The 12198-nt window shown below is 47.5% G+C and overlaps 1 protein-coding gene across 1 annotated transcript; it reads left to right on the plus strand.

Moving 5' to 3' along the window:
* The first annotated feature begins 2412 nt into the window (after positions 1–2412).
* Positions 2413–6901, plus strand: LOC310764784 (waprin-Phi1-like). Its single transcript, XM_083619278.1, has 4 exons — positions 2413–2598; positions 3198–3347; positions 3979–4131; positions 6229–6901. The coding sequence occupies exons 1-4, from the start codon at positions 2490–2492 to the stop codon at positions 6258–6260; spliced, it is 444 nt and encodes a 147-aa protein (XP_083475404.1). The 5' UTR covers positions 2413–2489; the 3' UTR covers positions 6261–6901.
* Positions 6902–12198: the final 5297 nt, after the last annotated feature.

Consider the following 12198-nt stretch of genomic DNA (forward strand, 5'->3'; position numbering starts at 1 on the left):
CTTGTTTTCTGCTGCTGCTCAAGAGGGGAAGATCTGAACCAACGGATTAAAATGCCAAGGAAGGAGATTCTGACTCAACATTAGGAAGGACTTTCTCATGGCTGTTTGACCATGGTGGAATGGATGGTTTCAGAAGGTGATGGACTCTCCTTCATTGGAGATTTTCAGGCAGAGTTTGGGTGGCCACCTGTGAGGGACACCTGAGCTGTGATTCCTGTGCTGCAGGGGGTTGGACTGGATGACCCTTGAGGGTCCCTTCCAACTCTACAATTCTCTGATTCTATGAGGAAGTGTGCCTTGCCCTTCCTAGGAGGCCACCTAGTTTGCTTCTCTGGAATTCTGAGCTCCTTGCCCTGTTTGTGGACTCCTTCAACGTGGGCTGCTGCTCCCAGCCCTGATCACCCTGCTCAATCTCGCCTTTACTCTTAAGTAAGAGCCTCTGTCCTCATGCTCTGGGCAGGGGGTGGGACAGCAGAGAGAGAGAGAGAGAGAGAGAGAGAGAGAGAGAGAGAGAGAGAGAGAGATTGCTCTCTAACAACCACTAAGCAGGTCCAAAAATCACTCAACAACCATTTCAAATAAGCTTGAATTTGGTGCATTATTCTTCAGCCACCACTGGCGCCCACCCTGAAACTCTGCATTTCCTCACCCCCAATAACTCAGCGGGGGGGCGGGGCAAAAAGGCTGCCTTGCAGCTTTACAGGGCTGAAGTTCTGGATATGTCCTGAAAGAGGGCAGAGGAATGTCTCTACTGGCACCTTAAAGACCACCCCATTGCCCTCTCTGTCTTGTGGGGCATTTCCTCTTCCGTAGCACCTGCAGCCACCAAGTCTAGGCTCTCTCCTTCCTAAGAACATAAGGAGATCCTGCTGGATCAGGCCAGTGGCCCACCTAGTCCAGCATCCCGTTCTCCCAGGGGCTGACCAGGTGTCTGAATGGGAAACCTACAAGCAGAACCTGAGCACAAGAGGGACATTCTCCCCTCCTGCGTCTCCTGACAGCTGGTATTGTTGTAAAAAAAATCTGCCCTTTTCCCTTATGGAGTACCCAAGAGCCCATATAGAGTCCTTACATAGGTTCCCTATTGGTAGGAGAAAATAACAGAGGCCAACCAGAGAATATTGAGAAGCAAAGCAGCTAGTAAGCCTGATCTTTATTAAACTGTTGCAACAGGGTCCTCACTCACCACACGCAGGAGGGAGGAGGGACCCAGAACAATGGTGTGCAAGACTTTTGAAATTGCCACCCAGTAGATCAAGACCACCCCCAGAAACATCATACCTACATCACAGAAAGGGCGGTCTACAGCAGAAATCTGAGTGCTTTGTCAGGTTACCTGTTTAATGGTCACTAGATTGCCCGGGGAGCCTGGCCAGTCTTTTGTAATGATAAATACTTAGTTCCTGAGCCAGGTCAGGCTCACATCCTATTCATATCTTAAATGTGCCCTTAAAGACAGGATTTGTAAAGGAAAAGACAATGGGGAGGCTTTTCCATTTTCCTTTGACCTTGCAGAGAAATCAGTTTGGAAATCAAAAATGGTTTCAGGTCGGTCTTCCTGTGCTGATCTATGTACGTGCTTGGTTGGTACACTTATGAACATTTAATATATATCTAAGACCTCAAAGGGATGCGGGTGGCACTGTGGGTTAAACCACAGAGCCTAGGACACACCAATCAGAAGGTTGGCGGTTCGAATCTCCGCGACGGGGTGAGCTCCTGTTGCTCGGTCCCTGCTCCTGTCAACCTAACACGTCAAAGTGCAAGTAGATAAATAGGTACCGCTCCGGTGGGAAGGTAAACGGCGTTTCCGTGCGCTGCTCTGGTTCTCCAGAAGTGGCTTAGTCATGCTAGCCACATGACCCGAAAGCTGTACGCCGGCTCCCTCAGCCAGTAAAGAGAGATGAGCGCCACAACCCCAGAGTCGGTCACAACTGGACCTAATGGTCAGGGGTCCCTTTACCTTTACCTTCAAGACCTCAAAATTCCTATCACAGTATTCAGAAGCACTGCTGTGGCTAGTAATTCTTTCCTGCTGCACCATTAGATATGTCCCACCCCAGAAGAAGCTGCATGGAAGTTGCAAGGCTCCTCAGGCTGTACCCCGAGAACTGTCACAGCTCAGATGCAAGCATAGGATTTGTGGGAAGCCCTTAACCCCTGGCCAACACAGGTCAGAGTCATTCCTTGGGCTTCCAGGTTGCTGATGGCAAACCACCTGGCCTGGGCTGTGCTTCTCAGGAAAGATCGGCCCCTGAGTCTGAGCCTGCTCTCTGAGCCTCCAGCTTCCTGGTTCACACCAGAGCCAGGGCTGTTACCTGATCCGATTGTGCAATGGAAGGAGGAGGGAGCTGGGCTCACCTTGTTCTCCAGTCATCGCCCAGGAGCCTCTCTTCACCCTCCCCCTCCACCAGCCACACCTGAGAGAGCTTAAAGCTTGGCTGGCAACAGCCAGAGACCACAACATCTTCTCTGCAAGCAGCATCACCATGAAGACCAGGAATAGCAGCTGCTTCCACCACCTCCTCCTCGTCTCCCTGGTGGGGCTTCTCACAGCCTCAGCTCACCTGACAGACACACCTGGGCAGAACGTTACAGGTGGGTGTGAGCGGGTGGCAATCCCTAGGAGAGAAGGAGAGTAAAGCCCTTGTTTCCAGCCTAGCCCAGCTGGACAAAGGAGCAGAAGGTCCACAGCTCAGCGGGGGGGAGTGTCTGCCTTGCCGACAGAAAGACCCACCTTCTCAATCCCTGGTTGCGTTTCCAGGTAGAACTGGGAGCTACCTTTACCTGGAATCTTGGAGGCCTGCTGCCAGTCCACCACCCAACAGCTCTCAGCCTCAGAAAGTTCTTCCTGATGTTTAGTCAGAAACCCCTTCCCTATAACTAGAAGGCGTTGGTTCAGATCTTACCCTCTGGAGCAGCAGAAAACAAGCTTGTTCCATCTCCCATATCATTTAGATATTTAAAGGTGGCTATCAGAGAACTGTAGAGTTGGAAGGGACCCCCCAGGGTCATCTAGTCCAACCCCTGCAATGCAGGAATCTCAGCCAAAGCACCCATGACAGACGGCCATCCAACCTCTGCTTAAAAACCTCCAAGGAAGGAGAGTCCACAATCTCCTGACGCAGTTCCACAGCCAAACAGCTTTTAAAACCCAAGAGTTCTTCATAATGTCTACTTCTCTTTGCCTTTTCCAGTTGCTGCAGAGAAAGCTGGCACGTGCCCCAATGCAACGCTGATGACGGCCCATGGAAACTGCACAGAAGAGTGCCAGTCCGATGCCAGCTGTGCGGGGACAGAGAAATGCTGCTGGACGGGCTGCGGGGCCTCTTGCCGTCTCCCAAACGGTAACACTTGCCCTCCTTTGCCCCCCCCCCGCAATTCTCCTGCCCCCAGGACCCAGTCTCAGGTGGGCCTCAATGCCAAGTTCATAGAACTGCAGAGCTGGAAGGGGCCCAAGGGATCCTGCAATGCAGGAGTGGCACTTTAAGGTGCTGGATGCAACGTGGGGGGATGGCTGTGATGGGATGCAAGTTGCCTATGGTGCCAGGGGCCCAGCCGTGGCACCGTCTCCAGGCAGGGGCCCCTCCACGCAGGAGAGTGTCCAGGAAAAGCATGCCCAATGCTCAGATTGTAACTTGGGCTAACAGCATTTGCTGGTGAGGTGCCAGAGAGATGAGTAGGATGGGTGAAGCATTCCTGCAAGGAGCACAATCCAAATTCTGCTCCTTCTGTGGGATGAGGGAGGGGGAGCTGTGCAGGAGCTGGCCTGAAACCCTTCTGGAATTCTGCAAGCACCTTCTCCGTGGATGGATGTCCTGTCCCTCCGGGCAATGCCTGCAAACTGTAGTGTTGGAAGGGACCACCAGGGTCATCCAGTCCAACCCCTGCAATGCAGGATTTTTTTTGCCCACCCAGGGTCTTGAACCCACAACCTTGAGATTAGGAGTCTGATGCCCTCCCTTTCTCCCCATGCAGATAAACCAGGGTTCTGCCCTCCAGATCCCCCTATCATCTCGCTGCTGGGCATCTGCAGGGATCAGTGCAGAGAGGACTCCGATTGTCCCAGCGACAGGAAGTGCTGCATGAGCGGCTGCAAGAAATGGAACTGCGTCCCTCCCAGGGAGCAAGGTGAGTGAGTGGCAGAGAAGCGGCATTTGGGGGGTGAAGACATCATTTCTGTGTCGTGGGTCTTCAGGGGCAGGAGGTCTCAGCAAACCTGTCCGTATTGATTGCTCCTGATTTCTCAATTAGCTGATCTCATGTTCATTTCTGCAGTATTATTTTCTTAAGTCCTCTTGAAAATTCATCAACATTTTAGGGCAAGTTTCTCCTAATATGAACACCTTTGAATATGGTTTTTCCTGAGATGCACTTTTGCAATCTGATGGAGGCTCCTTCGCAGCTAGCAGCAAAGACAGAGAGTTCCCAGGACTCAGCTACACAGCTGCAAACAAAATGTTTTAAGCGTGTTGCAAAGTGCAATATACAAATGTGACACTAGATGGTGAAAGTGAGCTATGGCAAATTTAATGTATTTTTCAAAACTTTTTTTTTAAGCATTTTCACAGCGTTATTTTTACATGCGTGTAGATTCCACCCTAATCCACTGAGTAGACCTTGCCCGACAAGCAAAGTAGAGAGCTTAAAAACTATATTCATGCTGAATAAGGCTAGGGATGGTCGTGCGAGATCTCATAGAAAATCATATGGCACCTGCAAGATCATGTCTGAGCTTCACAGATCTGGCATGCTGAGCAGACCTTGCCCCCGCCTCCCAGCAAAGCAGAGAGTTCTCTATACACCCAAGCAGACCTGGCAAAAAATGAGCCTCTCCGCTTTGCTTGGGTTTAACTTGTGCAATTTCAACCATCCTACCTTCAACCACATACAGCTGAAATTGCTCCAGTTAAACATGCATAAGATGCTATTGCACTGTTTATGTAACTGAAATCATCCCATGTCCGTCCCCTGTTCACTTGCATTTCTGTCCCCTTCCTGTCAGGTGTCTCTCCCTTGTAAATGGCACAACCCTTGGGACAGGCACATGTCAAACACCATTTACAGAGATGGTGCTGTGTGTCTCGCCAAATGCAAGGCGTTTCTTTTAAAATAAGATTCAGAAGTGATACAAAACACAAGTGAGTGGGAAGATTGAAGATTTAATTCTAAACAGAAAGCAATTTATAGATACCAAGCAAGCTCCTCAATCTGCCACTTGGAAGCCCTCAAGAAGTTGCGAAGTGACGCCCCCAGGTAGCTTCAGTTTGTACAGCCCCACAGCCATCAGTCCGTGCATAAGCATCTATGCCCAAATCTATCGGATTTATAGATACCTAGCCTGTTAGCCTGCATAGCTTGCTTGACTGGCTATGTGCAGATAATTCATTAGCCACCTCCCCAGGGTGGCAGTGCCTCACTTTCTCCAAACAAGGTCCGACATCAAAGAAGGTACCCAGCACTATCGCTTCCTTCCAACATTAAAGACATTAAAGGCTGTTTCTCAGCCATCAAAGAGCTTAACAAGAGATAGGAAAAGGAAAAGGAACAGGGGGCAAGAAGGGTAACTATGACGGATCACTTCTTGTTGTTCTTTAGTTGTTTAGTTGTGTCCGCCTCTTCGTGACCCCCTGGACCAGGGCACACCAGGCACTCCTGTCTTCCACTGCCTCCCTCATGTTGGTAGCTTCGAGAACACTGTCCAACCATCTCGTCCTCCGTCGTCCCCTTCTCCTTCTGCCCTCCATCTTTCCCAACATCAGGGTCTTTTCCAGGGAGTCTTTTCTTCTCATGAGGTGGCCAAAGTCTTGGAGCCTCAGCTTCAGGATCTGTCCTTCCAGTGAGCACTCAGGGCTGATTTCCTTCAGAATGGATAGGTTTGATCTTCTTGCAGTCCATGGGACTCTCAAGAGTCTCCCCCAGTACCATAATTCAAAAGCATCCATTCTTTGGCTATCAGCCTTCTTTATGGTCCAGCTCTCACTTCCATACATCACTACTGGGAAAACCATAGCTTGAACTAGACGGACCTTTGTCGGCAAGGTGATGTCTTTGCTTTTTAAGATGCTGTCTAGGTTTGTCTAGGTTTGTCTAAGATGCTGTCTAGGTTTGATGGATCACTTAACTCCTCGAAATACAAACATATTCTAGATAGACTGCGCATACACTGTGTTGCGCACCTCCAGCAAAGTTATGCTCACCAATCCCTCTCTCATCTTCCCTCTGCAGATCCAGAAGCCGAGTCTCCATGGAACACCTGAGGCAGGGGACCCTCCACAGACCCCAACCCCAGGGCCATGACAACCACTGGCCTCCCTCACCTCTTGGCACTTGGTCTCCTCTTCACCTCCGTCATGTTCGTTGGAGTCCTTCACCCACTTTCGAAGTAAAATTCTCCCTTTGCACAGCAGCCCTCAATTCATATGGTTTGGTCGCCACTGCTTGCTCTGTCCCCCAGACCACCTGTGCCCGTCGCTCTGTGCATGCACACAACACCCGACAGTATCAGGAAGCTGTAGGACCTCTCTTTTGGATTTGGATTTGGGGTCCCACCTCCCGTCCCTCCCTCCTGGCTCAGAATGAAAGCCAAGCCAAGAAAGCAGCCATTTAGTAGATCATATACCACAAGCAAAGCATTAAAGGTTCTTCTTATCATGTACAATAGAATTAAGGGTTTGTTGTTCTGTTCTGTGCATGTGCCCCCTGTGCTCTGTGCTTCCTGCTAATTATGGAGTTGAATAAATTCTTCAAAACATTTCATGTCATGTACCTGTTCAGGGAAGTTTTTAATGTTTGAAGTTTTATTCTGTTTTTAATGCTCTATTGAAAGCTGCCCAGAGTGGCTGGGGAAACCCAGCCAGATGGGCAGGGTATAAATAATAAATGATTATGATCACCATCATCATCAATAATTATTTTATATATATATATTTTATTTTCACAACGTAATAATAAAAAATTGTTGTTGTTGTTTAGTCGTTTAGTCGTGTCTGCCTCTTCGTGACCCCCTGGACCAGAGCAGGCCAGGCACTCCTGTCTCCCACTGCCTCCCGCAGTTTGGTCAAACTCATGCTGGTAGCTTCGAGAACACTGTCCCACCATCTCGTCCTCTGTCGTCCCCTTCTCCTTGTGCCCTCCATCTTTCCCAACATCAAGGTCTTTTCCAGGGAGTCTTCTCTTCTCATGAGGTGACCAAAGTCTTGGAGCCTCAACTTCAGGATCTGTCCTTCCAGTGAGCACTCAGGGCTGATTTCCTTCAGAATGGATGCGTTTGATCGTCTTGCAGTCCATGGGACTCTCAAGAGTCTCCTCCAGCACCATAATTCAAAAGCATCAATTCTTTGGCGATCAGCCTTCTTTATGGTCCAGCTCTCACTTCCATAATAATAATAATAAATAAATAAGAATATAAATGTGTGCCCCACCCCCGAGACCATTCCATTGTAACTATCCAACCTCCCAAAATTTCAGCACCTCTTGCGGTGGTTTGACCCCTTTCCTGTTTTCACAGTACAAATTCTACAAACTCCGTCAGGTCATAAATGGTCATAAGGAACCATGCCTACATGAGGCGAAGAGGGCAAATTCCTGCATCTGAGAAAAACAAGCTTTATCTTATGAATTACGAGGTGTCATAAAGCGAGCCAAAAAAGTGGGCATCGGCATTACTTTGGAGTTATTCATGGCTGTGGAAATGCATCAACAGGTTTTCTCTGGTCACCAGACAGTTTCTCAAGGTGCTCCTTCTTGCAGGCTCTGGAGCCAGGAACTCTGCTGTGGCAGCTGAATGTATTATGAGTCCCAATGGAATGATGCCCTGATCCGTTAAAATGAGCCAGAGAAATTTTATTTGATAGATATGATGTTGTATAAATCCTTGGTTTTCTTTGATTTCCTTCCCTTTTTTCTAGTTTTTTCAAACTTATTTGTTTTTTGTTTCTATACTTATCTTGGTTGTATGTTTGTATGTTTGCATTTTAAATCAATAAAGATATTTAAAATAAAATAAAATAAAATGAGCCAGAGAAAAGGCATATCCTGCTGGTCTCTTTTTATTGATGGTTGCAACATATTTGCTATTGGAAAGTCCCCTTTTTTTGAAGGAGGAGGGTTTTTAAAAATCCACGAGTAAATTAAAAAGAGGAATGACTCATGCTGCTTCTAGAGGAACAGTTCAATGCTGCAGATTAATCATATTAAAAGGAACAGGCCCTGCCTGCAAGCTGACAATCTGAGGGTCAAACCAGACCCATGGCATTGTATGGGCAAGGTTTTTATTTGAAAATGCACAAATGGTATCAGCTGGTGTGGGGTGCAGAGGGCATATGCCCAAAGGTGGATTTTTCTGAATACAAATAGCCCTTCCAGAGGAATCACAGAATCATAGAATTGTAGAGTCAGGAGGGACCTCTGAGGGTCATCTAGTCCAACCCTCTGCAAGGCAGGATTCACAACTAAGGAACTCCTGGCAGTTGGCCATCCTGTGGGAATGTTCAGGGAGGCAGGAGAGGATATATTGTTTAATTATATTCTTCCCAACTTGTGTTAACAAGTTCTATGATTTAGCAGAGTAACATCCCCCTTTTTAAACTTACACAGCTGATAGGTTTGCCAGGCTTGCATAAGCCTCTAAAATAAGTTTCCTAGTAATTCTCCTTTTATTCCCTCTTAAAAGAATAGACACGACACAGTCTTGTATAAAAGTATATGAAATAGTTTACTCACATTCTGTTCACAGAAAGATCCCAGAAGGCAGACTTAGGTTACAAAATATATACATGTGGAATCTATCCCATAAGGAGACAGTCCCTTTGTCCTCTCTTGGCTGGAAGCCAAGAGAGCATCTTAGGCTAAGCAGATGTTGCTTCTTCCACGAATGGAATCAGAGAGAGAGAGAGATGGTGGCCTCCACTGAGGTATTTTGTTACCTGCACAGGTGAGGTCATGCCTACCGCTGGTCACATGCAGAGGAAGTCTGTCCCAGCCCAGGAGGAAACTGGAAGTACCAACTGGCTAGTCCAGACACCCCCTTTTTATGTCCACTCTAGGGATGTTGTATTTGACTGCTCTGTGTTTCACACCCCACACATCCAACATCTGTTTAAAAACCTCCAAGGAAGGAGAATCCACCACCTTATTTTTTTGTATAGTTTTCGAAAAAAATATATACATATAAAACAGCCATTTCAAACATCAAAATGCAGAGTTTTTTTGAACCCTTAGACCTCCTTCTCTCCCTCCATGGCTTCCATCTTTAAGATTAAATTTACTGCATTTTTTACCCTTGTCTAGCTATTATATAGTAACCATAGTTACCATTACAACAATTCCACATTACAAGCGTCTTTCCATCCCTGCCAAAGGTTTTAACTGTTTACGGTGGTCTTCTGAATAAATGACAATTTTACTCCAGTCTTTGGAAAATACTTGATCCGCCACCTTCCGAGGGAGTTGGTTCCGCTGCCCAACAGATCTCACTTTCAGAAAGTTCTTCCTATGTCCAGCTGGAGTCTCCTTCCTTGCGACCTCGAGGGTCCCTTCCAATTCTACAATTCTATGAGGTGTCAGAGGACTCTGCCATAGTTGCAGCTGAGTCCATCTCCTCCTCGCCCGGCCTCTCTGACTGGCACCCAAGAGACCCAGAGCCCTTCATTAGGAAATGGCAGACCTGCAGAAGATGGAGCAAGCTTGTTTTCTGCTGCTCTGGAGCAGAGGACCCAAACCAATGGATTCTGATGACAAGAAAGGAGAATTAAGCTTCCAACTAGACCTTCTGACAGCGAGAACCACTTGATAGTAGAGCTGATCACCTCAGAAGGTGCTGGACTCTCTTAACTGGAGGTTTTCCATCAGAGGTTGGATGACCAACTGTCAGGAAGTTTCTAGCTGTGATTCCTGCATTGCAGAAGGGGGGTTGGACTAGATGACCCTTGTGGGTCCCTTTCAACTCTTCAGTTCTATGAAGAAGAAGAATTTATTATTTCGGTCAGAGACCAGTTCCAGCCGACATACAATATCAAGGAAATCATGAAACACGATAGGGATACATTTGAATTTGCAATTAGGTATAACAGGGACACTACAGATATTGTTGTTATTGTTTAGTCATTTAGTCATTTAGTCGTGTCCACCTCTTCGTGACCCCCTGGACCAGAGCACACCAGGCACTTCTGTCTTCCACTGCCTCCCGCAGTTTGGTCAAACTCATTCGAGAACACTATCCAACCATCTCGTCCTCTGTCGTCCCCTTCTCCTTGTGCCCTCCATCAGGGTCTTTTCCGGGGAGTCTTCTCTTCTCATGAGGTGGCCAAAGTATTGGAGCCTCAGCTTCAGGATCTGTCCTTCCAGTGAGCACTCAGGGCTGATTTCCTTCAGAATGGATTGGTTTGATCTTCTTGCGGTCCATGGGACTCTCAAGAGTCTCCTCCAGCACCAGAATTCAAAAGCATCCATTCTTCGGCGATCAGCCTTCTTTATGGTCCAGCTCTCACTTCCATACATCACTACTGGGAAAACCATAGCTTTTACTATATGGACCTTTGTTGGCAAGGTGATGTCTCTGCTTTTTAAGATGCTGTCTAGGTTTGTCATTGCTTTTCTCCCAAGAAGCAGGAGTCTTTTAATTTTGTGGCTGCTGTCACCATCTGCAGTGATCATGGAGCCCAAGAAAGTAAAATCTCTCACTGCCTCCATTTCTTCCCCTTGTAGCAACAGTTAAAAAATATATAGATTAAAACTTAGTCACTAACATATAACCTAAAATTATCATTTAAAGCCTTAATCATTCAATTCTATGACTGTAGGAGCAACAGCTGTGCAAACTTGGCAAGGTGCTTCTGTGGCCTCTGGCTGGAGGAGGAGAGCTGCATTGTCCTGGAATTCAATGGGCAAAGCGGAAACCTCTGTTGCTTCTGGACTCCCCCAGTCCTTGGCAACGTGACCCAACTCCGATTCCTCTTGTCCTCCCCTCACGGACTGCAGAGAACAATGGAAAGGCAACTGCTGACAAATGGACACAGCCAGGCAGCAACGCAGCAGAAAAATATCTCTTGCAGGGACACCTCCCAATCACTTCAGTTTTAACTGCATCCCCTTGCCACCATTTCCTGCCAACAAAGACAGCTTAACTCCAATGAAACTGTTATAAGAATTTTAAGGTCATATATATATATAATAAATGTTCATAAATGTACCAACCAAGCACTGATATAGATCAGCACAGGAAGACCGACCTGAAACCATTTTGAATCCCAAACTGACCAAATGTTTTCCCTGCAAGGAGGGAGGGGGTCAGGGAGCCTTCCTGTTGTCTCAGGAATTGGAAAATCACCATCTCAAAGGAACGGCCAGGAAAGTCAATCAGATAAGGCATTATCAGATAACCTGGCAGACAGGAAAAGCAACAACACTCAAATTTCTGTTGTAGACCACCTTTTCTGTGATGTAGGTATGATGTATCTGGAGGGGTGGTCTTGGGCTACACCCCTTCTCTGATGTAGGTATGATGTTTCTGGGGGTGGTCTTGGACTCCAGGGCGGGCAATTTAAAATGTCTATATAAGGGGGGACACACCTGGTTTCTGGGTCCTCCTCCTTTCCTGCATGTGAGGGGAGCACCCTGTTGCAACAGTTTAATAAAGATCAGGCTTACTAGCTGCTTTGCTTCTCAATATTCTCTGGTTGTCCTCTGTTATTTTCTCCTACCAATAGGGAACCCACTTAAGGACTCTATATGGGCTCTTGGATACCCCATAAGGGAAAAGGAGCAGGTTTTGTTTACAACAAAACAGAACTACATTTTTGCCATATTTCTAGTATTACTGTGTAGAAACATACATAGGAAGCTGCCTTATACTGAATCGGAGGATTGGTCTGTCCACCTCGGTATTGTCTGCACTGGCTGGCAGCAACATTTCAGGCTTAGGCAGGGGAGATTCCGGGTCCCACTGAGTCCAGCGTCCAGTTCTCACAGTGGCCAACCAGATCCCCATTATGGGAAACCAGCAAGCAGGACTGAGAACAAAAGCAACTCTCTTCCGTCCTGCAGTTTCCTGCAGCTGGAATTCAGAAGCACGACAGAGCCATCTCCTCCAGCGCTTCTTGTGTTTCCACGGCTCAGTGCTCTGGCCTCCCTGGGCCTGTGCTCCGCTGCTCCGAGGCCTTGACCCAGCAGCTCTGCTCATGTCAAGGTGACAGCTGC

Source organism: Podarcis filfolensis (genome assembly GCF_964270895.1).
Source record: "Podarcis filfolensis genome assembly, chromosome: 6".
Taxonomy (NCBI): Eukaryota; Metazoa; Chordata; class Lepidosauria; order Squamata; family Lacertidae; genus Podarcis; species Podarcis filfolensis.